The following is a 26,467-nucleotide window of genomic DNA, read 5'->3' on the forward strand; positions in this document are numbered from 1 at the left end:
CCCTCCTGTCTGTCTGACTGCCCAACAAGAAATGTTGGCACTAACACCCCCTCCTCACCGAGTTGGGGAAAAAATGGCGGACAAGCGCTAAATCCACATCAGAAACAAACACACGTTACAAAGCGAGGTAAACACCCTCGGATACACCGAGCAACGTGTCCTTGTAGGTTAGACTCTACTGTTGATCCCAGGTTACCTTAGGCTCAGCTCAGTGTGCTGGTATGCTCCCGTTTCGCTAATGCTAATATTTATAATCAGGTCAGACGAGCTAGCGAGCCACCTAGCATGCTAAGCTAGCATGATTCTGGCCAGTGGGCATGTCTCCTGTGTAGCGGTGCGTAGCATAGCATGCTGGATGAGCTGTCTGCATGGCTGTGCCGCTGGCCCCCCATGCATGTTTCAGAGCCTCTCCCTTCAGTATCTTATAGTCTCTAGTCATGTTAACTCCTGTGTAACACGATAAGCTCTGCAGTTACATGAGCATGTAGCGTGCATGCAGATGTAGCACAGGAGAGAGGGGGCGCGCGCGGGGGGGGGGGGGGGGGGGGGTCCCATGTGTTGGCATTGTGTTTTGAATGGAGCACAACATATTTCGGCAACGTGAGACGCGATATTTGGGGTGTAAAAAGGAACACCATGTTCAGTGCATATCTCTGACAATAAGTGTTTCCAGTTGGAGGTTGTTTTTGTTAACAATTACCAAGTTATCGACAGGAGGAGTGTGTAGTACCTGCTGAGCTCTCATGCCTGTCATCCTGTCAATGTCGGGGAAAACAGGGAGCGGGGCCGCTTTAATTTGGACGCCATCCCCCTTGGCGGAGGAAAAAGGCGCACTTCTATTGAAAAGGAGATCACCCGGAGAGGAGTAACGCTGCTATACGGTTATGAAGTTTTAAGGTATGTGAATTATCAACAGCACCTTTTCTAAGTAGCGTTATGGCTCTTCTGGTATTGTTATTCCACACTTTATATTCAGGCTCTCTTTATAAAGCTGGGTCTGTGTTGCTCCAGAAATTCAAATATTTGGCAGAAGGTCTAACTTACTGTCAGTCCTAACTTCCAGCTTTGGTACATTCAGCTAAAACCACTCTGATTATTAAACGTGTGTATGCATTGTGTCTCATATTTGGCTGTGGTGAGAGTGTGAGAGTGAGGCTTGAGAAACTTGAAGCACTTGTTTGTATGAGTTTAACCTGTTGACCTGTTTGTTGTGTCTGGCTGGTAAAGTTGGTTAACACAGGGGTTCCCAAAGTGTGGGTCGGGACCCTCTGGGGGGTCGTGAGATCTATGTCTTCCAGAATGTTTTTTTTTTTAAGTTATCTAAAAATATTTATTATAATTATTATTATTTATTTGAGTTTATTTACCTTGTACCTTCTTATGATTATCTTCATTTTTGTGTGTACTGTTAATTATTATTGTTTTATTATTAATATTATTAATATTATTGTTATTATTATTATTGTATTTTTTTGTATTTAAGATAAGATAAGATAGTTCTTTACTCGACCCGCAACAGGGAAATTCAAGTGTCACATTAACTAAGTAGACTGTGCAAAATAAATATATAAAGCAAACAAGAGCCTATAAAGTAACAATTATTAAAAAGTTATTACTACTATTATTATTATTTATTTTTTCTTCTCTTTGCTGGTTTTGTATTACTTATACATCATTTGTTAACTTATGATGAACAAAGAAATACTGATAAAATGCAAGAAAAAAAAGTTGAAAGACAAAAGTTATCCAAAAATAGTAAATTGTACCCATCATAGTAAAAAATATCTACAAAAATAGTAGCTAACCTTGACATAAAACCTTGAAAATGTAAAGAGTTTTCTGCCTCTCTGTGTTGCCAGATGACTCCTAAGCGTAGGGTTAGTGAACAGTTAATTATCAAATGCATCAGTAGCAGTAGGTTAATTCATAACGGCACAGGAAACACAGACACATTCTCGTATAGGTAGGCTAATTTTCTGCAGACCAGCTAAATTAAGCCACATTAAATCACTTGGAGGGACAGTGGGGGTCGTGGGCTGAAGTGTTTGGGAACCCCTGGGTTAACACAGTTTGGATCACACGCTCCAACAGGTGGCCTTTTTCTAAACCTTTATTTACTGAATGAATATTAGAAATGTAGCTCACATGCTCAACACAGTTATTTTCATTATAAAAGGTAGTGTTTTGAAAATGAGTGTGATAGTGAAAAAATATTAAGTGTTGATTCAACTTTATTCTTGTATTTCATTTAAAAAGTTTGTGCTTCTGTCATATGATCTGCTTTATATTGTGAGGGATGTGCGTCCTCCCTTCACTTATATCAAGTACTGTTTGTAAAACAAGAGCCCTCAGGGTATTTTGATCCGTGAATGAATCTTTAAAGAGTAAAAAAGCAAATTAAATCCATATGTCGTACATTGTTGGCATGAGCTGAGGTCTCTTTGTTGAACTTGCCTCCCATGACGACCCCCTGCCTGCAGAGAAGGCCAGTGAGCTAAAAAGACAACAAGGGCAGCTCTCTGGTTTCCCTTTGAAACACTGCACAATTAACATGTGGTGGGCTAATCTGTCATCTAATTGCTTGCCGAGGGCTTTTATCAGTGTGATGTGATCACTTATCCCTTGTTAATAATGCACTGATCATGTTAACCTCTTAACAATTCCTTTGTTTGTCCAACTGCTTTAACATTTTAATTTTAATGTTAGTAAAAGTTTTGGAAACTAAACTAAAGACAACCCACAGCCTCAATTTGACATTATATTGAGCTTATTTGACGATGCATTTCCAAATCTGTTCAATCTGCAGCGTCAATAGGGCTGCAATCTGGTTTCAATGGTTCTTTACCATCACTGATGGTGTGAAATAAAGTTCAAACTCTGTGCAAGAAGCCACACTGGGGCTCCACATTTAGGAACATATATCACTCACTACCAGATAAGAGCTGAAATATCAAATAAAATCAAGAAGGAGATGCCAAATCTTTAGAAAATTGAGCGAAAAGCAGAGTAACTAATATCCTCAGAATAAAAAAACTATAAGAAATGAAATTATTGGGCCACTTGGAGTAATCAGACATTTTACGTACCAGCTTGTTCCAGCTCTTTATTGAATATTAGAACGACATTTTTCACCCCAAACTTTGAGTTTATGGCTGCACTGTTCGATCAACATTCGAGCATTTTCATAAACTGTGCCTGCAAGTGTCTGTTGCATGACTGCAATTTGTAAAAACATGATAAAATACACAGGCCAGAGCGACATTAACCATGAAACCTGTTTGAAATAGTTTTGTAACTCCAGCTGTCGTTCTTTTGTCTTCAGTGGAAGTCACTGTTGAGTTGTGAGCTTGGTCAGTATTGCTGGGGAGCATGAGGAAACCTGTGCCACAGAAAGGTAAGAATTTATCATGAAAATGTTCTGACTGATAACAATTCCAAGTACAGATTGTAGTTTCTTTGCAGGTGAAGCTAAAAAAATGTATTCCCTCCACCCTCTTATTCTGTAAGGCCAGATTCCTATATTATCTTGTAATAGTCCAGTAATCTCGGATAATGTTTGGAGCCGTGAGTTTGGCAGGTATTGCGAGGTAATGACTGATGTGAAAATCACCTGTAGTTCAGAGCTTATTCTGTCTCTCTTGGCTCCATCAGCTATAGAGTGGAAAGATGCCAGACGGATCAAGCATGCCCGGAGTGGACGGCCCTCCCGGGTGCCCTCACAGTATCAAGGTAAATTACCCTCCGCAGACACTGATATAAGCAGTGAGGTTTGAGCAATCTCAGCAGGGAACGGTGCCCAAGGACTTGCTCTGGCTTTGTGTAATTCATCAGTAAGATAAAGTTTGATACAAAGGTTGTAACGGAATTTAAGCTCCATGTCTCTGTATGTCGGGGCTCACAAGAAATGCTTGTAAACTTGCTGATAATTTAACAATTATGAAACTTTCATCAACAGGGAAAACACACCTTATAAGTACTGTACTGACACACACTTCCTGTTGCCCCTCTTGTTCTTCAACAGGTCATTTCAGCTGGGAGAAATACCTGAAAGAGACAGGTGCTACCGCGGCACCTTCTTCATGCTTCAGACAAGTGAGTGAGACTGATCGTCCCTCTCTTATATTTAAAAGCACTTCCCCCTTTTGATTTATTTGTATTACACAAAGCCGTCTCTCCACATGTCTACACCTCACCATCTAGAGCCTCACACCTCCAGTCAACGAGTTCAAGGCAGGGATGAAGCTGGAGGCCCAGGACCCGAGAAACACCACCTCCACCTGCATCGCCACAGTGGTCGGCCTGACGGGCTCCCGGCTGCGGCTGCGCTTGGACGGGTCTGACAACAAGAACGACTTCTGGCGGCTGGTGGACTCGTCGGAGATCCAGCCGATCGGCAACTGTGAGAAGAACGGAGGCATGCTGCAGCCTCCTCTGGGTAAGGACACACACTGGTGATGTGATGGTGATAACTGTGGTTTCACAGTAGGTTTTCCACCCTTCGATTTTAAGTGTTACTCTTGTGCCCACCAGGTGGCTCTGACTTGAAGAATGTCAGTGTGTCATGACTCAGCTGACTCAGCCTCATACACACAACATATCTGTATTGAATACCAATGGAACCAGACCCAATAGAGCTGTATTGTTATGCCAACACTCTTTTCATTTTGCATTTTTTAAGTGTTTGAGGAAATGGTCGGTTTTAAATTTGTGCAATGATAAAAAAAATGCTCTTTTTAATTAAAGTTAAAAACTGACAGAAGTTACGTTTCCAGTGATATTAAACATAAAAGAGAAGAAAAGGCTCATTATGGATGAGCTTAGAATTGATTTTTCAGTACACTTGCTCTAATAGTTTTTTCCATGTCCCTGTCACCTTGTTTATTGTCTTCTTCAGGTTTCCGTCTAAATGCGTCGTCCTGGCCCATGTTTCTTCTAAAGACGCTAAATGGAGCTGAGATGGCACCGTCTCGCATCTTTCACAAGGTACCTGTACAAGGCTCACGAGCAGTCTGTGAACTACGAGCTGTGATTTATCCAGCTGAAAAAACTGTTATTTCTTCATCATAGTAACGCCAAGAGTTGCTCATTTACTATCCAGATGGGAAGTTATAATGTTAAGTAGGGATGCACCGAAATGAAAATTCTTGGCCAAATCCGAAAATGAGGAAACCAAGGCCAAAAACCGAAATAAATTATTATGCCAATCATTAGTAGGGAGACCGGGGACAGTTGTAACATTTCACTCCTTGTATTTGAGATTAAGCCATGCATTTTCTGTTTGTGTTGCACAGGCATGTTCTAGGCCATTTATTATCAGACACTTGAAGCTAGTTTGTATAGCAGTTTGAACACACTGGGTTAAAAGAGCTCAAAGTTATCTATGTCAAAAATGTTACAACTGCCGCCGGTCTCCACTACCATTGCATATATGGCTCTGACTGTGTACTAACCTCCCTAAAATCAAGGACCTCATTGGACGTATCATACAACAAGGGTGCATGCCCCTCATCTGGTTCAGAGAGACGAATCCTTTTTACTGCGCTCTGTTCTCCGTCTCCAAGCTGGTTCTCGGCATCCATTGCGGCCTGGATAATTTCTCGTGCACGCTGCTTTATTCCCACATCCAAGTAATGATCTTTATAACACAGATCAAGTACAGTCGCGATGAAGAACAGAGGATCAGAATTGGTCTCAGTGAAACGTGTGCTGACAGACTCTAAGAGTGTACTTTTCATTGTTTTCACTTCGTGGTCTGTCTCAACCTCTTTGCTATGAAGACGCTTTAGTGCTGCAATTAAAGGAATAACGGATGCAGACATGTTGGCCCTTATCCAGACAAGTGCGTACTGGCCGTGGTTTCTGCTTGAGTCATCACAGCATTCTGTTTCGGCCGTGTTGTTTCGGTGATAAAAGTCTTTAGGCCGAAAACCAAAAGTGCACTTTTGACCCAAATTTCGGACCAAGATTTTCGGTGGCCGAATTTTTGGTGGATCCCTAATGTTAAGTGGAATGATTTCTCTCCATAAGTGCAAATAACATCATGCCTGACCCCTGTTTTTTTCCTCTCCATGTTCCCCAGCAGGAGCCTCCCGCTCCAGAGCAGAACTCCTTCCAGGTGGGCATGAAGCTGGAGGCGGTGGACCGGAAAAACCCCCACTTCATCTGCCCGGCAACAGTGGGTGCCCTGCGTGGTGTCGAGGTGCTGGTCACCTTTGATGGCTGGCGGGGAGCCTTTGATTACTACTGCCGCTATGACTCGCGGGACATCTTCCCCGTTGGTTTTTGCAACCTCACTGGAGACAATCTTCAGCCGCCTGGAACCAAAGGTCAGGACCCCACACAGTGTGCGAGTACGCAGGTTTATGTAGAGGGATGTTCTTTTTTCTTTTCACCCAAATGACTGAATTACATGTATAAAAACTCATGTCATTGCACTTGCATTTAAGCTGCTACTTTACTTAATTACACAGACTTGTCACATTTTAGAATAACTTTTCAGACCTCCCCCTGAAATATGTCAGGATCTATCTAGCTACTTTAAGAACTCTCTAAAACAGACAATCTGACCTTCACTCCCACTTCATGCAGCATTTGGCCAAAAGTAGAGAAAGTAGCCAGGCTTCTGAGCATGTGTGGCCTTGTCCACATATTAAAACGATACTTGAACAAGACCCTCTTTACTTGCATCATCACTTTGTCTGTAGCCACACAGACCTGCTATAAACGCTTGAGTTTCTGACTTGGTCAAATAAAACTTTGTGCAGACTTGTGTAGTTTAGGCCTTACTCTGCCCTAAGTGCTTTCTCTCCCTCGTTCACATTTTTCTGGTTATCTTTGTTCTGTGCTTTGGTTTGATGAGATTTTTTGCCCCCACCGTCGTTTCAATAATGGCACCACAAAATCCTCATTACAGCGCCAAGTCAAGCCAGTAAGTGGGGTTAAATGAGAACACCTGTGTCAGTGTTGAGTGGCCGTTAAATAGCATTTATTACCATGCAGAGAAACCCATTACCTTAAGTCATTATGTAAGACCAATCGTAGTTAAGTGTATTCCCAAATAGCAGAGATTAAGTTTCATATATGAAGTAAGGGATAATGTTAAATAAGCAGGGTTTGTATCATGGTCTGTCTTGCTCACCCTGTCTGGAGTCTAATTTGCATAACCACCTGCTCACAAAACATTATCCTGCTTATTGCCTGGTATTAAACAAATTATAGATTCTATAGTTGATTTTATTGATTTGGAGATGATTTATTTATACAGCCATACAAATAGTCCCTCCAATTGTAACATTTATATGGCAACAGACTCATCAGCCTCCTGGCAGGATGAAGTAACATTAAACTAACATTTCAATTCACAGTGAAATTAAAACATTTATCTACTTATTTGTCACAAATGTCATTAAACTCAATGTTAACATTAACAGTAGTGTCAGACAAGATTAGCAAGACTTGTGCACAAATATTTCTTTCAACACTTTAGTGTCATTCGGCCCTTCTGGAAGCTTTGCAGTGGACTCCTCTTTAAAATCATATGAAGATAATGAAGCAAATGTCACAGCTTATTGCTATCATCACTACTTCTTATGGTATAAGTTTTCATGTTTCAATGACCAGTTTAGAGATGTACTCACCTGATTACAGGACAGAATCTCACTCCACTGTTCTCTATCAGAGATGTTTGAGGGTCCAGTTTCTCCTCAAGCTGCTCTCACATCTGTGCCCGCTAACTATCATTATCTCTTTATTCTTTATTCTGATCCCCGTTAGTTTCTACAAAGTGGTCGCTAGTCTTCCTGGGGTCCACACATAAAAACAATAAAAGACAATGATTTACAATCACGATTCAAAACATCTTAAAAGATATAATGAAATATTGCTGAACACAAAATAAGCCATAGCAACCTTGAGAAAAAAATAATCTAAAAGAGTTATAGAAAATAATACAAAGAATACAGAAACAGTCAGAAGTGTTACGGCTTGAGCAAAGGACTAGGACCCAAATGCAGAGTACAGGGAAAAAGTATTTATTAAGCAAAAACCAAGGTTCAACAAAAAGCGCCTTGCGGGTAAAAACAACTGAGAAAAAGTACAAAACTAGGAGTAACACAAAATCACCCAAAAGGGGAAAAAGGTTCTATCAAAAACTCACAAACAAACACTAGGAATCAATCCTCTGGAAACAACTCGAGATAAGTAAACAGAAAAGCGTGGCTTGAATCTCCTCAGGAGCAAGGCTACAACGGGACATGGAGCATGCGGCTAGAGGAATAATCTGGCACTGGAGGAGTGTTTGGTGGTGGCTTAAGAAGCCAGTGCTGATGAGCAGATCAGGGACAGGTGTGCCTGATGAGCCTCACTGCTGAGGAGACCGGCCCCGCCCCTACCCATGCAACCTGCAGGCAGAGAGAGAGAGGGTTAGGGCAAATCACACAACAAATCAGGACCATAACAAGAAGATCACAACAGATGATAATTGAATCTACCTCAAGCTTAAAACACATCTTTTGATGACTTTTTTAAAAGAGATTTTGTTCTTGATTTTTCTATTTGCGATGGGAAGCATATTCCAGGCATTAAAACCTCTATATAAAACGGTTCGCATCAAGGAATTTGTCCTTGGGCTTGGTAAGGCCAGGAGCTCTGAACTCACTTATGTACACTCAACCTATGTACACCAGCGTTTCTTGAAAGAAGATTTTTCCAGACTGTGTTATGCATGAAGTTCAGAATATTTGTTTTTATTTTTTCCTCCACAGTCAGCCAGTGTAACTGATTGTGCATCTCACAGACATTGGTTCGGAAAGTGCAATGTAGTGCTAATCTGACAGCTCTGTTCAGGACTCTCAAGACCAGCCTGAGACAGAAACTAACATTTTTGCTATAATGTTTACCCACGTACAGTACTAATCAGAACCCTATGTTTTACCACAGTGTCAACAGGCAGAGGTGAAATGTGCCGGGCTCCTTTCCGTTGATTGATTTGATACATCGTGATCTGCTGTCCCTGGCGATGCTTTTGCTGTTGTTGAGAATGAATTACTGTTTTTGTTTTATTTGACCTATCAGAATCAAGTATTTAACACAGCCTGGTAGTGAATAAAATTAACACACTCATGACTAATCTTCAACAAAAGCTAAACTGAACAGTTTTAATAAGCGACCTGTTATTAGGGGTGTCCCGATCCGATATTGATATCGGATATCGGTCCGATATTAGCAAAAAAAAACAGTATCGGATTATATCGGCCTGCATCTAAAATCTCCGATATAAGCAGTCCATTCCAGACTCAGCTCCAGCACTTCTATCCAGCAGCGCCCGGATCCAGCATGCAGAGTTAATAATACATGGGTCAGTTTTTCTCATACCTACTGTTGCTGACCAATACTCAAGGCTGCAATATCGGTATCGTATCGGAAGTGAAAAAGATGTATTGGGACACCTGTTATTGTCATGTAGTATTACATCACTCTGCAATGGTTTTACTTGTCCACTCACTCTTCTTGTGCATTGCTGCTAGAATTAAACTTAGGTCTAAACTAGGGGTGCAACGGATCAAAAAACTCACGGTTCGGATCGTATCACGGATTTGAGTCACGGATCGGATCATTTTTCGGATCAACAAAAAAAAAAAAAAAAAAAAGAAGACAAGACAGATACAACTTTGTCCCTCTATTTATTTTGTAAAACACTTTGCCCATTAAATAAAAACAACATTCAACTCAAAATTTACTGCACGTGCAAAGCATCTGTGGGCCCAGTCCTGCCTCATTCACTGCATTTCATGGCATGGCAAGTGAAGGAGAAGAGGAACTTCAAAAGTTTCACGCTATTCTTCTTTCATTTGCTGATTTTCACCGTCCACTTTTCTTTGAGCAGCAAACTGTGAACACCGTATTATTCTAGGGTCCTACAGTTGGCAAAGTGCCAACATGCGAACTGCTCCATAAACGAAAGTGAAAGTTAAAAATTGCACTCGCAGCATTGGACTCTAAGTGACCCAGTAACAGCCTGTCTGCATATCGTTGACATGGAGAAAAAAATCCCGGTCAACACGCGGTGACCCGACCAAAACACAGAGTGAAGGAGTAACAGTTCGGGGGCCACAAACAGGCGGCCGGATGTGGCCCGCGGGCCGTGTATTGACCGCCTCTGGTCTAGTGGGTGACTGACGGAATTTCATAACGTGGCTCAAGCACATTCAGCATTCACTGTATTTCACAGGGAAACCAAAATGCTCTTATACATGTGACTTCCAAGATGCAGGAGGGTTATAATGTTCCTCTGCTCCTTCACTTGCCATGACTACCACTGCGCTTGTCGAGTGAGTTGACGCGCAACCTTTTTTTTTCATCAACCGAACCGTGGAGAGGCATCCGTACGGATCACGGATCAACGATGATCCGTTGCACCACTAGTCTAAACTAGGGATGACCACAATTAATCGATTATCGATTAATTGATTGTTAAGAAATTACTCGAAACACGCATTTTTGTTATCAATTTTCCGTCACGTGGAACAAACATCATGTGGTCTCATATTACACTCATCTATCAGGGAGGTGTTTTAAGTTTAAAGCATGTTTCGATGTGAATCAGCTGTTAAAGGTGTTGTGCACAGCGGAGACGCTCAGCTGGCGGCTGCGGCTGTGCGTCAGGTCTCCACGTGCGAAGGTCGACAGCTTTAAACAGGAAATTTCCCACCTTTGGATACGAAGGCAAGAGACTGGTGGGAAATTCTGGTACGCTACGTTTGCAGATCAGCAACATCAGAGCCGTCTGAGCTTTCTCCTGATTATGACCCGGTTGCGCTCCTGGCTGACACCTAACCTTATACACATGTTTATTTTTCTCAATGAGAACGAGTAGACAGAAAACTGGACACTGTGAGTCTGAAGTAATTTTCTGTTAGTATTATGAGCCTTCACTTTATAAGATTATGTCCGCGGAGAATATTTTAATGAGATGATCGTTGATATTCTGCGTGTCAAAAGTGTGCCCGTATTCAATCCCGTCAGTTATTTGCATTTTGTTGCTGTAAGAAAATAAAATTTAGGGGGAAAACAACCTATTTGGCATTGTTTTTTCATATCAATTAATCGATAATTGATCGTTAACATTTCCAAAAATCGATCATGGAAAATACTTAAAATGTACATCCCTAGTCTAAACAAATCCACTCCACTACAAACATGTTTGAGGAAGACGAGTGCCTGTTTGAGAATGACATTGAGTTAATTAAGTTCTGCTTTGAAATCCAAGAACTGTTGCAGTGAACTTTTATGTGAAGCTGTGTTGAGTTGATTTTTAATCAGAACATTCTGCTTGAAGACGGCTGTTCCTTTTACTGGTTCTCTGTGTCTGGTTAGTGCATCACAGTTTGCAGTGTGATGTAAGTACATAATCTGCCTGAAGGCATCATTAGCAACAGTTGATCAAATCATCAACACGAGTTTGCTATTTTTATATCCTGATCCTGTCGACTCTCTCTGGAGATGACGGTTGTTTTTAATCTGGGCTCGACTTCCAGTATCCCCTTCAGTGAAATGTTCTTAGAGACCCGTCATTTTCAAACATTTGAGATGCAGTTTGTTGGAAAACTTTAAGACTTTCCTTCGAGTCATGGTTTTTTAGTTAGCAAACATTCCCCTTGCAACCAATCTCTGATTCTCTTACAGCTGGACTATCTCAGAAGATGTTTCTCCAAATATAAGGGAGAAGAGGCAGGAAGCAGAGTTAGGTTTTTTGATTTATGTTTATTTTACGAACATAAAAAGAGATGGAGTTATAGGTTATCATCCACAAGGCCAACTGCACTCATTTGTTTAGAATCCACAGAAGGAGTGGAAAAGGAAGGAGGGAAACGGGGAGGCAGGACATGTCTTTGTAGCCCGCGAGTGTGTTTTATGAAGGCCTGGCACGCACCCAGCTGGCAGAGTTGGGGGGCTGTGACGCGTTCCAAACGAAGCAGGGTGCCCCTCCACAGGCCTCTCGCTGGCACCCTGGCCTTCCAGTCTGATCGGACACCTCGGAGAGAATGAGTTAAGTGAGGGGACCGAAGCAAGGAGAAAAGACAGACATGGGCCGTTAAATGTGGATTGTTTACATTGTAGGCAGATGGTGGGAGGAGAGAGGAGGAAAGGGGAAAGAAAAGGAGGAGCAACGCAGAGGAAGAGTGGTAGAGGAGGACAGCGCAGGAGGAGAGGGTGAATCTGAGGACAGCTGTGCAGACAACCACACTTTGACTTTTGTTTGAGGAAGAGAGGTGAGTAGAGATGAAGTGAGTTACAGAAATGCAGCTGGAGCGACAGATTAAAGCTCCTGTGAAGTTATCTTCCTGTAATACGAGGCTGGTGGCTCCGTGAACTCAATGAACTCAGTGCACTCAGGGCAGAGGGAGAAAAGAAATGCTCGCTTGTTGTGCATTTGTTTGGCTGCATTTACAAGCACTGCCATTGATCAGCGATCATGTAACCTGGAGCTCTTTAAACCTTTTTCAACATATTATCCAGGAATCAGCCGGCCGGCGGAGGATCAATCAGGTGTCTTGTTTTTCCTGGATTCACAGTCTGAGAAGTAGCAGTCGCTCGCAGACTGAGCTTTGCATTGATTTGTACGTCTGTGTGAAAGTGTGTTTAATAAATACCGCCCCGTGGGCCAAGACCTGTGTTAATGAATGTGGTCGCTCCTCTCGTAAATCTCCCCCTGGTTGATCCAGGACAAATACCACTGCTTTTTACTTTGTGCAGAGTGTGTGCACAGCTTTGCAGGTGCATATGAAGCCAGTTTTCCTGCCTATACTGGGCGGTTAATTTCCATGCACACACTTTTAAGTTTTGCCAGCTGCGTTCAGGTCTGTACGTAAATTAAGCGCACCACTTATTTATTTGTTTTTATGTATTTCTGCTCTAAAAGGCTTCACCATGGGCTGCCTCCCTCATGTGATTTCTGAAATACTTCCCATCAAGAGAAGGGAAGGGATGTGTTCCTGGGTGGGGGTGTGAGAGATAAATTTGAAGGCAGTCTCACAGCTGTCAGCAGCGCGCTTCTTTATTAGGGTTTATTCCTCAGGCTTTTTAAGGTGTTGTTCACACATTTCTTCTTTTGATCCTCGCCAACAGGGACATGAAGGCAGAGCAAGAAGAAAATCATCTGAGATTACGTCTGTCTTCTCTTTGAAACGGCTCTTTCACCTCCACCCAGTGCTTTTTATCCCCCTCCTTCATCATCTTTTGTTGGTTGTTATTGATCACAGTTTATGGTTATGCCTGTCTATGTGATTTCACATTACAGTGCTTTATTGATGTATTGTTGGCCACCACATACCAACCACCATGATGCAAAGTCTTTACTCAGCATGCAGACGCTTGCGCTTTATTTATTCAACTTTAGAGGTGTTAGTACCTGCTGGGATTAGGCCGTCTAATGTTTTAATCTAGAAGTGATTTTGTGCTGCATAGAAACTCAACTCAATTCAAATTTAATTATAAAGCACCTTTCATACATACAAGCATGCAGCCCAAAGTGCTTCACGAAAGAACAGAGACGCAGAAAACAACAGCAATGGTAAAATTATAAAAGGCATGATCATAAATAAAATACTTAAATCAATACAGTAAAATTGATATAATAAGGAAGAGTAGAAAAAAAAGTTAAATGATAAAATACATTACAAAGCAATAATAATAATAATAATAATAATAATAATAATGCAGTCCTGGGCAAAATTGAATTACTCAAAATTAAATCACAATTAATTAAAATCACTAAGAGAGCTCGCCGTTCTGATGTCCAGAGGCAGAGAGTTTAGAGTTTAGGGGCATAAAACACACATGGAACATACATACTACATACTTTATACTTTATTAATCCCCAAGGGGGAAATTCACTTGTGTTATTTTCATGCTACACACGCAGTTTGGTGTATATACATACAATTTTATGTACAAACATGCAGTGGACATGCACTTAGGGAGAGATGTCAGAGTAAGGATACTGCCAACAACCAGCGCAACCCTAGCAGTTGGAGGTTCAGTGCCTTGCTCAAGGGCATCTCGGCAGTTTCCAGGCAAGTGAACCAGCACCTCTCCAGCTACCAGTCCACTTGCCAATTTTCATCCATGCTGCGTCTCGAACCGGTGACCATCCAGTGCCCAAGCCAAGTCCCTATGGACTGAGCTACTGCCGCCCCCATTTGTATTTTTTTTTGTTTGCATTCAAGGACCTCAGTAAGCTGACAGGAGATCTGTCATGTATGGAGGAGCCAGTAATATTTCTGTGATTTGGGTCAAAAGAATTAGTAATAATAATAATAATAATTATTATTATTATTATTATTATTATTATTATTATTAGAAATTTGAATAATAATAATTATTATTATTATAATAATTATTATTATAATACTTTACTTATATAGCACTTTTCAATACAGGTAACAGTGCTTCACAGTGGGCAATAAAACCAGGAGAAATGTAAAGCAAAATGAAGCGATAAAAATAAAATGAAATAAAAACTTAAAAACATACATTATACATACAGTTGAGGTCAAAATTAATAGCCCCCCTTGTGAAATAAAAAAAACCCCTTGATTTCTCCATGAAAATGACCATTAAAAACAAGTGTTTATAGTTTATGTGTTTCCAAAATAGCAAAGACAAATGTTCACTATGTTTGACTTGAAGATTTTATTGATGCAATGAATTGAAACAAGAAAAGGTAAAAATGGCATGTCCAAAATTATTAGCCCCCTGGCCCTAAGTAGTCAATAGTGCGCCCGTTCTGAGCCATACCTGACAACAACCTCTTCAAATAGTTCTTTACAAGGTTGGCACATGTCTCTGGAGTGATTTTGGCCCATTTTTCTAATGCAAATTGTTCCAGCTGGTCCAAAATACATGGTTTCTGAGCATGGACATTCACTTTGAGCACCCGCCACAGATTCTTCACAGGATTTAGATCTGGGCTCTGTACGGGCCACTCCAGGACCTTGGTTTTGGTGTCCTTTAAGAACTGTTTGACCAATTTTGACGTAAGCTTTGGATCATTGTCCTGCTGGAAGACCCAGCGCCGACCAAAGCCTAGACTAAGAGCAGAGTTCTTCACATTATCCCTCAAAATGTCAACATAACTTTCTTTTTTCATGATGCCATGCACCAGAACAAGATTTCCTGTGCCTGAGGCTGCAAAACAGCCCCACAGTAAGATGCTCCCCCCACCATGTTTAATTCTGAGGACCGTGTTCTTAGGGTTGAAGGACTCTCCCTTTCTTGGCCAAACATGAACAACATCCATATGCCCAAAAAGTTCCATCAGACCAAGGATGGACTTCCAAAACTCATCTTTACCTTTCAAATGTTCTCGGGCAAACCTCAGTTTGGCTCTGATGTGCCGCTCTTTGAGTAAAGCGGTTCTTCTGGGATGATGGTCCTGAAGCCCACTACGATGAAGATCCTTCACAACTGTGCTCCTTCAAACATTAACTCCAGAGGAGGTCAGGTCAGCAACAATCACCTTGGCAGATGTCCGGGGCTTCTTGCTGACATCTTTGACTACTTTCCTCCCCAAAGTTCTTGAAATCTTGCGTTTTCGACCATGCCTAGGTTTGTTTCCAACAGAGTTTGTCTCCTTGTACTTTGCAATGATGCAACGTACAGCTATTCTAGACACTTTAAAACACCTGGACATGGCCGTATAGCCTTCCCCCTTATTATGAGCCTCAATTATCTTCTTTCTGAGCTCAAGACTGATTTCCATTGTCTTTGGCATGGTTAGTATGAGTAGTCTCTCTCAATAACGTGTTCAAGTGCCCTGTTTGGAGTCCCTTAAGTAAATCTCAATGCTGTTTGGATGCTCAGGTGTTGTTAGGAAGCCAATTGACCGACAGGTGTTGTTAGGAAACCAGCTGACTGCTCAGGTGTGTTTTAAAAGTAAAAATTCACAGGGGGGCTAATCATTTTGACCACCCCATTTTTCACTATATTTGATATAAAGTTATCCCAAAAATGTATTTTACATTCCAAAATGTACCAAAGCTACTAAAGAACACTGGGGAATGTTTGCTTATATCAAGTTTTATCAATGATTCAAACATTGGGCGGAATTTAAGGAAAATGTTCCAGAATTCCTGGGGGGCTAATAATTTTGACCTCAAGTGTGCATACTTATAAAACAGAACCTTAAAATCAGAGCTAAAATTAAATAAGACCACACAATAAAAGCTTTCCTGTAAAAAAGTGCCTTGAGTAAAGACATATAACACAGGACTGACTCTGCAAGTTTGATCTCCTCCACTTGTTGGTAAAAAGTTTAAGGAGGAAGGAAACTGTCATGAGGATTGTGCTGAGTAATAAAAAACTAAATCTGGGCAGTCATGTGGCTCTTCATTCAGTCAAGTATCATTTTTCCATGCTTTGGTTAACACAAACACAATTGTCAGAATGCATGGCAGAAAGAAGTAGATACAGTTAGAGCCTGTTTGTATTTCGTGTAACTTTGATTGTCAAAAATGTGTTAAATTTTGCAAGACGATGCATCACGATTAGTATTGCATTTCAGTTCTGACACCTCCTTCACATGCAGAAAAAACAACCTCAAAGTCTATGATTGCGTGCACTTCTCAGTGTGACCCCTCCATCATCCTCCTCTATGTGATCACTTTCTCTTTATGCAGCTCACTCCACTTAGAGAGGCAGAGTGATGTCCTCCGGCTTTAAACTAAGTGAGGAAGTTCAAATGAGGAAAATGTTTCACTGCTGGGAATGATTGACCTTCTCTGCTCGCGGTGCCCGTGGCGAGGAGCTCAAGCTCAGGTGTTCTGAGCAGTCTGGATTTAGCTCGGCATCTGAATGACCTGCAGGATGTTTTTGCCTCTGAAAACTTTTATGCAACATGTAGATGAAATGACTTCCTGTTTAGCATAACAGAATTGACATGTGTGTGTGGTGTGGTGTGGTGTGGTGTGGTGTGTGTGTGAGTGCAGGTTACACAACTTTTTGGAGTCAAACAGGGACATTGTAGACGACAGCGTAGAGGCTGCTGGGACGTGTGTGTTGGGTGCATGACTCATTCTGCTTTTTGTTCGTGTTATGTGAATGTTGCGTGGGGGAGTGTGTGGTGTGGTTAATTCTGAATGAACCAAAGACTTTGTATCAGGTTGTTCACATCACATAAGACATTTACATTCAAACACGTCTACATGATATATAAAAGGCTCACAGTACTGAGGGAATCTGACTCAAACTGCATCATATTTATATACGCCTTCATTTTCTGGGAGTTTTTTTCCACTGTTACACGTCATCTTCTTACTTAACATCCCTCTTCTTGTGTCTGTCCATCTCTTTCCCTCGCAGTAGTGTTGCCTAAGAGCCTCGGGGCCCTCACAGACGGGAGTGTGGAGAGCCCAGCCATGCACCCCACCCCCACAGTGGGCAGACCTCAGGGTCAGAGAGGACGCAAGCCGGGCCGCAGGAAAACCAAGGTGACGGGACTGTGGGGCCAAAAAGGCTCTGCAGTGGTACCGCAGAGCATCCCGGCGGGAAAAGGCCTGGAGCCCATCAAGGTCCCCAAGAAGAGAGGGCCCAAGCCCGGCAGCAAGGTGGGCTGAAATGGTGCGGCTGTATCAACAGAGATAGATATATTCTGCCCCTTCCCACATACATTAAGCCTGGTTTATACTTCTGAGTTGACTTTATGCAGCAGTGGCTAACACAGACGCGAGCACCACATACTCATGCGTCGTTGTGTCTGCGTATCGGCATTGGCCTTTTTTTTAATCCGACGGCCGATAAGAGATCATTTAAAACTGGGTTATTTTGGCTCTGATGCCGCCGCGCCTCTCTGTCTGCTGTCACTACTCTGTCTCAGTCTAGACCGTACTCTATGTTAAATTATTAACAAAGACCCAACACCAAAGACAGGATGAGACTCATCTTAATCCATCATGAGCATTGCACCTCAAAGTATTTAGCTAGTTACAGCAGCAAAAAAAAACTTCCTCATAACAGGCAGAAACCTTGAGAAAAACCAGACTCATGTTAGACAGCCATCTGCCTTGACCGAGTTGGGGTTGGAAAGAGGGATAGAGGAGAATAAGAGAGAGAGAGAGCGATGAATTGCACGGTTGATATACAGCCGCTGTACAGCGATTCAGGAAGCTGCTGTAAATACAGGAAATACAATGCCAAATCATAGGGCTTGCGGTCCGCTTCCTTTCAATGCATAGTTAGGAAGTGGACGTCTGGCCACATGTCTAGGCTGCTGCACCAACCAGGGCTACGTGGACCCACAGCGTAGACTACAGTGTCTATTCGACGCAGAATCAAAAACCAGGCTTTAGAAGTACAAGCTTGCCTTTTTTATATGTTTTTGTTTACATACAGGTCTATTGGTAACATTGCCATATTTGGTAAAGACATGCTGCTGAGGATTTCAATGTTGATTAATGAAATTGTTATGGGTGGGTGGCAAAAATCCAAGAGAAAGATGTGTCAGAACAAAGTTACTGAAACCAAACAACTGTACAGGCATGCTGAAGTACTGAGAGCATGAAAAAGGATTAGTCGAATGAGTCATACCCAACTGACATCCCACAGAGAGTGACACGAGAGGGCAACGTTTTGTTCAACAACAATATTGTTGTTTTAAAGATATATTTGGGATTTGTTTGCTTGTTTTAGATAGGGCAGCGGAAGAGAGACAGGATATGTGGGCTAAGACAGGAGCAAAATAATCACATCCATACGAGTGTACATGTTCTACCAACTGAGCCGCTCCAGCACCCCAGTGTTGACGCTTAGGCTGCATGTAAATATTTCCGCCTCTCACTGTTGGACCAGCATCATTGCAGAGTGAGAATCCCAGTGTGAAATGTCAGCTCCACTTGACTTGTGTTGTTTCATGTGTTTGCAGTTGGGCTGGGCGAAGAGAGCAGGCTGGCTGGAAGACGCCATGGCAGGTCCAGGACGGCCGGTGACGGGCCCGGGGCGAACCAGAGGGAGACTGCCTGCCAACTGGGCACAGAGGATAGCTCTGCAGCAGGCCCAGACTCCGGCCGAACCCATCAAGATCCCAAAGAAAAGAGGGCCAAAGCCAGGCAGCAAGGTAGTCACACTGAACGTACATGTTAAGGTAGAAAATACTGAATTAGAGGACATCAAAACAAATGTTGTGCTGCATGAGAAGTGCAGATGCAAAGCCAATTTAAAAGAAGTCAAACTGGCTGTCTCTTGGGTTAAAACTAATAGATTTATGCTTTATGTTTGTGGTTCTCAGGTGAGACAGACTGGCCAGGTTTTCATTTCAAAGGCTTTAACCGTAACAAAAACACAGTAGTCATGTTGGCTGCTTTTGTTTGTGTGCTGGAAAATCAGGTAGCTGCATTCACAAAGTCCAAAGAAAGTACTGAAGAGAGATTAATGGAAACATTGGCAAAGTCGAGCAAGTTCCATGTGTTCTGCTTTCTAATATTACTCATTAACAGGGAGGTGCTTTGGTTCAATGAGCTCAAAGCTGGCAGTAGTTAAGTGCAACATACATGCTGAAAAGGCCGATGTTGTAAATTCCTTGATTGTGTGTGTTTGCATCCAGAGAAAACCTCGTGTGGTACCTAATCCAGTCCCCACGTCTCCCACCAGCAGCACCCCAGAGCCCGACACCAGCACTGTGCCTCTGGACAACGCCACCATCCCAAACTCTGCACTACAGGCTCCCACAGGTACAACACATCCAAATTCACACACTTTAAGCTCCTTACCAATATCTTCTAAAATGTTCCAAACAAGCAAGGTGGCTCTTTGTCACATTTTGAAGTCTCTAATATTGTCTTCCTTTCTTGTTTTTTTATCCTCTAGTCTGCGTATACCTTAACAAGTACGGCAAGGTGGGACCCCATTTGGACCAGCGGCGGATCCAGCAGCTCCCGGACCACTTTGGACCTGGCCGGGCCTCTTCGGTACTTCAGCAGTGTGTTCAGGCTTGTGTGGACTCGGCGCACAATCAAGGCACAGTCTTCTCCTGCCTCAAGTCGGGACAAGGAGGGGAAGTCATTTCAGGTGGGAACCACGATTTGATCATAGAGGGAATATTGGTTTTCCCTCATCTCCCCTTCCCTAAAAGTCATCCTGAAAGAATGTAGATTTTTTGTTAGCATGTTTATTGTGGCAGTATCATATCTTTTTTACATAATCTTTCATACTAGCAAATAAACAAGCTTTGAGTCAAAATCATAAATTGAGTTTGGTGTAATCAAATCAGAGGTTTTATTTTTAGGCCATATCGCCCAGCCCTAACATAATACACAAACTCTCTCATCAGGAAAAATGCTCACTTCTTCCTTCTTAAGGAAAATACTTAATTAATTTGTTCCTCTGTCATTATCTCTGTTTTTCCTCCATAGCGTTCTTTGACAAGCAGCAGCGCACCCTCACCCTGCCCACAGTCAGCAGTGTCACCTATGTGCTCCGCTTCCTGGAGAAACTCTGCCACAACCTTCACTGCGATGCTCTCTTTGGCAGCCAGCCTGTGGCCAGAGGAGGCCTGCACTACGACAGTCACACATACACTGCAGGTCAGAGTTGCAGTGTGATCACATTTACTTAATGGAAATGTTGTAATTAGTTGAGGACACATATTGGTTCTTACATTGTGTATATTTTATGATGCATTCCTTGAGGGATAAAACAGCATCCGTCTTTGACCCAAAAGACCAGTGTAATGTAACCGCTCACCTTTACCTGTATGATCTCTAACTCTTTGTTTCCTCTATGTGTGCTTTTTCAGAGAGGAGAAATTTTGCAGACAGTCTGCCAACAGGCCCAGGTCGAGGTACTAAGAGGTTCCTTCAGGACTTCAACAGTCCGCTGTCTCAGAAACTGTCCAAAATCCCTCGGCACTCCATTGACGGTACGTTACTTTTATGATTGTTCTGGTTGTTATTTCCTGTCATTGTTATTGGACAGAGCTGGTAAAGGCCAAATTCCAGCAGATCCGGTGTCCGGTTTGTCTCCGATCCGTCACGGCACCGGATCTGATAGGTTTCTATTCTAGTCAATGTGTTAACTTCCACTGGATCCGCTCCGTCGCGTTCCAGCTGCGTCTCTGATCCAGCAGGACGGAACGCAACGGATCAGATACTCAAGAGTTCTATTTTTGCTGGATGCCGCAGCGTGACGCATCAATTCAGCTCAGAGCAGATGGAGCGGAACAGGAAGTCAGGCACCAAAACAAAATAAAAACCTGGTTAATTTTCAGAATAAAACACTCTGTGTTATCGTTAGATCATTTTTAACTTAATTATGACAAACAAAAAATGTAATTTAGAGAGGAGGCAGGCCCGGAGTCAACAGGTCAGAGGTTTTCAGAGGCTGATAAAGACAACATGGATGAAGAGAGAGGGAGGAGAATCCTTGATTCAGTGATTGCTGTGGGAAAACCTCGGTCGCATGACTCCAGCTGTCCGGCGGTCCTGCTCCGTGCTGCGTTCTGAAAAGGCAACTGGTGGGTGTTGACGGACGAGAGCGCACGGAGCCGGACTGCAGCGAATCGGAGATGGATCTGGTGGAAGTCCTGTGTAAGACATGTTGACTTAACCCTGTAAGAAGGTTTAATTAGTCCTAAGAGAGCAGGGATGTCTGGAGAAAGAACACTTTCAGTTTCCCTCAGTTGAAGGTTCTGACCAGTTTGCTCGCTCTTAATAGAATACTCTATTATTGGCTTACAATATTAGAACATTAATTATAACCTTTAAGCTATTTTACAGCTACATTTGCATCTTAACAAATCAATTTTGCGCACTGTCAAATATATGTATCTGGTATCTTTTTCTTTGTTCTTCATCAGTGTGTTAGGATTTAGGTGTTTAGAATTTATAAAACACCCAAATCAAATTATACCCCTGATTGAACAATCTGTCCACTCCTGTGTATTGTTATTGTTTGTATGTGCCACTCTCAATGCAGCACTACTTTTATGTGAAGAAATTCATCTCCAATAATCGACTGCTCTAAGTTGTCCAGTAAATTCTTATAGAAACCTATTAAAGGAAGCGGTAAAAGAAGAAGGAGCTCTTGGCTCAGGATGAGCGGTGTTAAGTTCAGGGGCAGGAGTTTAATCATTTAATCATCTTTCAATTTCCTGAGCTTTTAATTAAGTTAATGGAATATTTGAAGAGATTTATGTTAAAGGGTAATGTCCCCCTTTAAAAGGGCAATCCACTCCAGAAGAAGACCAGAACACACGGTCAAATCACTGCTGAACTTTCAGAGGGTTATCACAGGGAAATAAATGAGATTAACTGTCATTTAGATTCCTTTGGGGATATCTTTTTACACATAGAATTATGACTTGTGTATTTAATAACTGTGTTATGATTTTATATACAGTTTCACTGCATGAGTTTTCTTTCTACACCGCCCCCAGGTGAGTCCTTCATGGAGAGCAGCGTCACCGTATCAGAGCACTTAAAGAAGAGCCCTCTTTCTCCAAAGCTGACGGTCCAAAGTCCTGGCCTGAGGTCTCCCTCCAAACTGCTGCATCATAACAACTCAACAGGTAGGAAGAGACACTGATACAGGAAATATTGTTGCTCAACGACTCAAATCCAACCAGATTTGTAACTCTCATACCGCCACAGGAAGAATAAACTGGCAATATACTTCAATTCACTGAGGATATAAATCAGATATCCATGCATGGGAAAGTCAACAACACCCAAATGCTAAAACAACACTTTGATTTAACTGTCTTATTATTTGTCTTAATTTTCTTTGATATGATAATATTTAGCACAGCCCGAACAGGTGTTCCTTGATTTATTTTCCTTTTAATGTAACTTTGTATGACAAGCCTAACTCTGCAAGGTCAGTTTGTTAATAGTTGTAAAAGAAAAATAAGAATAATTTTACAAATACATTTCAAGTCACTTTCTTATGACAAATCAGTTTACTCTATGATGATACAGCACCTTGCATTTTGCAAAAATGTATATTTGCAAAAAATTATATTTTCTACAGCAACGAAATGCCTATAACTGACGGTATTGAATACAGGTACAACATGTTTAACACTGATTATCAACAATCAGGCTCATTAAAAATATTCTCCACGGACATAGTCTTATAATGTAAAGGCTCAAAATACTAACAGAAAAGTACTTCAGACTCACAGTGTCCAGTTTTCTGTCTACTCGTTCTTATTGAGAAAAATAAACATGTGTGACAGACCGGATATTGTTGTTACGTAACAAAAACACGGAAATCTGAAACGGCTCGTTTCACACACATTTACAGAAAGGTGTAGAAATCAAAACAGGGGCAGAATGGATTTTTTTCATTCTCGGGGGGTTTGTAGACATGCCAGGGACACATATTTCAGGTAAAGAACCATTAAAAAGTCAATTTTTCATGATATGTCACCTTTAAACTTAAAACACCTCCCTGATAGATGAATGTAATATGAGACCACATGATGTTTGTTCCACTTGACGGAAAATTGAAAAGAAAAATGCGTGTTTTGAGTAATGTCTTAACAATCAATTAATTGATAATCGATTAATTGTGTACATCCCTAGTACAGACATATTGATAACCTAATGAACAATGGTTTACATGGATTTTAATTTAACTTCTCTCTCAGGCTCAGGCAGTTTCCGGGAGAGCCAGAGGCCGAGTGGTCAGGACCCCAACCTGTGGACAGTGGAGAACGTTATGCAATATATCAGAGATATTGACCCAGTGCTGGCCCCACATGCTGACCTTTTCAGAAAACATGTATGTATTCTCTTACTGTGGTAAAGATGTCAGAAGTAACCATGTTCTGTTGCAGAAAATATCAAATAAATGTTGTTTTTTCCTCTCCTCCATCCGCTGCAGGAGATTGATGGCAAAGCGCTCCTGCTGCTGCGAAGTGACATGATGATGAAATACATGGGCTTGAAGCTCGGGCCTGCCCTCAAACTCACTTTTCACATCGATAAGCTCAAACGTGCTTGAGGGAGTCAGACCAGCAGCCTTCCAAAGGACTAAACTCCGAGCCCATCTCCATCTCTAGGATCAGTATCTCATGCACTGCATATCGGACTCACTCTGACCATTTACATGTAGCAGCTTATATCAGAGCACCAAATCTGGTACAGTACACAGCCCTCTCCTCACCTCATCCAATGAGGAATGTTTATTTTGTGTAGCACAATCCAGCCCTGAGGCAGCATGGGATACGTAGGATCACCCACCTGTCCGTCATCGGTTTTGCATTTCACTATAACTTGAAGTCATATGTGGCCATTTCAACTGTAAAAGGCATTTCTTGGCCTGCCTTTATTATGTTACACTTAATCTGTACATTTCATATTTTGTACGTATACTTATGGACTTGTATTTTTGCCTTTTTCAATGGTTTATGTGGAGTAAGTTAAAAGAAAGAAACCTTTAAGGAAGAAAAGAAAACACTACATTCATCCCAGCAGCTGGGAATGATTCTTCTTTATGTCTCTGTTTGAGGCACAATTTTGCAATGACAACATTAACAATGGGAGAAAGACTTGTTTTATGAAAGGAAAAAAAAGATTTTATCCTGACGATACTGCCATGAGGAAATCTGTTCCTGTTCTCTTGTTCTGGATGTTGTTTACAATGCCTTGTCTGGTCTATGTTATTTGTACTTTTTTAATTTTTATACTATATTATTAGAGTTCCTACAAGGAGAGCCCTATCATACTTAACATTGTTCAATAAATATATAATAATTCAATGTTGATTTGTTTGTTTTTATTGTGAAACAGTACAGTCGATTCAATTGCTAGACAATATAAAGCATAAAAAAAACTGAATGTTCAGTAACCAGACATTAAGAAGGGATTTTGGGGAAGCGACCACCCCTGAGAAGGGGTGTTTCAATCATTTATCACATTGAGAGTCCATATTTAAGGAGAGCCCCATGTACAGAGGCTGTAGTAGTCGTTGCAGCGGTAGTGGGTTTGACTCTCAGCATCGAGCATTTGCAGCATGTCTTGCCCCGCTCTTTACCCCCCTCCAATTCCTGTCTCTCTTTGTCTGTCCTATAAAATAAAGCCAAAAATTCCAAAAATTATAACTCTAAAAAGGAAGCCCATATTTGGGACTTAAACCCAAAATCTTTTGACTAAAAGGCAACAGTCCTTTCCACCACACCACAGGGCTGCCTGACAGTAGTTGTGTTTTTAAGCTTTCTGACTTTACCATTTCTTTATGGTACTTCAAAAGCATAGTGGTGGCATCAGCCATCTTGTTTGGAGTGGTCTGCTGAGGAAGCAGCATCTCTGCTGCTGACAGGAAGAAGCTGAACAGACTGGTGAAGAAGGCCAGCTCTGTCCTGGGCTGCCTGCTGGACCCTGTGGAGGTGGTGGCTGACAGGAGGATGATAGTGAAGCTATCTTCTCTGATGGACAACACGTCACACCCCCTACAGGAGACCATAACAACACTGGGAAGCTTGTTTAGTGACAGGCTACTTCACCCGTGGTGTCTCGCGGAGAGATATCGCAGGTCTTTTCTTACTGCAGTGGTCAGACTCTATAACCAATAATATATACACATATGTTGTAAGATATGCTTATTTTTACTTGTTAATTTTAGTTGATAATAACTTTTTAATAATTGTTACTTTATAGGCTCTTGTTTGCTTTATATTTTTTGCACTGTCTACTTTACTACTGTGACAATTAAATTTCCCCGTTGTGGGACAATGAAAGGACTATCTTATCTTATCTTATCTTATAGCTCAGGTTAGATTGCTGGGAAAGCATTTTAATTCCACCTCCCACAGAAAACCCCCATCCAGGATTTGAACCTACAACCATATTACTCAAAGGCAACAGTCGAATCCACCACTGGCCTAGCTGGCACTGCTTCCCTTGTAAGGTCTTTACAATTCGCCATTTTGATAAAGTAGTTCAAAGCACAGCTCAAACTATAGTGTAGGGGAGAGTGTTTCAATACCATCTCACATTAAAAATCAATTTTATGGATTTGAACCCAGAAGCGTTTTGCTGAAAGGCAGCAAACCTATGCAATGGGAAAATGTCAAACTTTGGGTGTAAGTGTTATTAACTTTCCAATTTAGTCTTGGTGTTTAAAATAATGGTCCAAACTCTTGTGAGGGAAAGCCACAACACTCCAGCTCCATTTTGGGAAAGCCCTAGCTTTGATTGAAACTTGAACCCTTATGTTGAGTGGTGGAAGAACCACCCACATAACTTTCATGCAACCTTGCAGTGCTAACTTTTTTTCTAGGTGTATTTAGTTTCATACTAAACAAGTTGTTCAAAATCTAGGTCAATAAATAAGTTACAGAGAGAGCCAAAATACTTTCACTCCAAACAGGAAGGCCCTGGCTTGGTTTGGAACCCTTAACCCTTGGATATGAACCAAAAAGATTAGAAATGGTAAATAAATGTCACTCATTTGTGGCCGTTTTCGAAACTGCCTA

General features: G+C 41.7%; 1 protein-coding gene and 1 long non-coding RNA gene across 6 annotated transcripts; both read left to right on the top strand.

The window, feature by feature from the left end:
* Positions 1-24,751, top strand: LOC117823079 (polycomb protein SCMH1). Of its 5 annotated transcripts, none has more exons than XM_034698130.1 (17): positions 1-127; positions 778-897; positions 3,323-3,394; positions 3,652-3,729; positions 4,022-4,092; positions 4,201-4,435; positions 4,895-4,983; positions 6,080-6,326; positions 17,359-17,603; positions 18,917-19,108; positions 19,595-19,721; positions 19,858-20,058; positions 20,403-20,573; positions 20,786-20,908; positions 22,424-22,555; positions 23,639-23,772; positions 23,875-24,751. In XM_034698130.1, exons 3-17 carry the CDS (start codon positions 3,370-3,372, stop codon positions 23,992-23,994), a joined length of 2,190 nt encoding a protein of 729 aa, XP_034554021.1. In that variant the 5' UTR covers positions 1-127; positions 778-897; positions 3,323-3,369; the 3' UTR covers positions 23,995-24,751. The 5 variants fall into 5 exon arrangements, with proteins under 5 accessions (XP_034554021.1, XP_034554026.1, XP_034554024.1 ...); XM_034698135.1 differs by having other exon boundaries at positions 17,362-17,603; XM_034698133.1 differs by having other exon boundaries at positions 6,083-6,326.
* On the top strand, positions 11,449-12,665 carry LOC117823080. Its single transcript, XR_004633305.1, has 2 exons — positions 11,449-12,269; positions 12,517-12,665. It is a non-coding gene; the product is annotated as an uncharacterized LOC117823080 (long non-coding RNA).
* Positions 24,752-26,467: the final 1,716 nt, after the last annotated feature.

Source organism: Notolabrus celidotus, chromosome 12 (genome assembly GCF_009762535.1).
Source record: "Notolabrus celidotus isolate fNotCel1 chromosome 12, fNotCel1.pri, whole genome shotgun sequence".
NCBI lineage: Eukaryota > Metazoa > Chordata > Actinopteri > Labriformes > Labridae > Notolabrus > Notolabrus celidotus.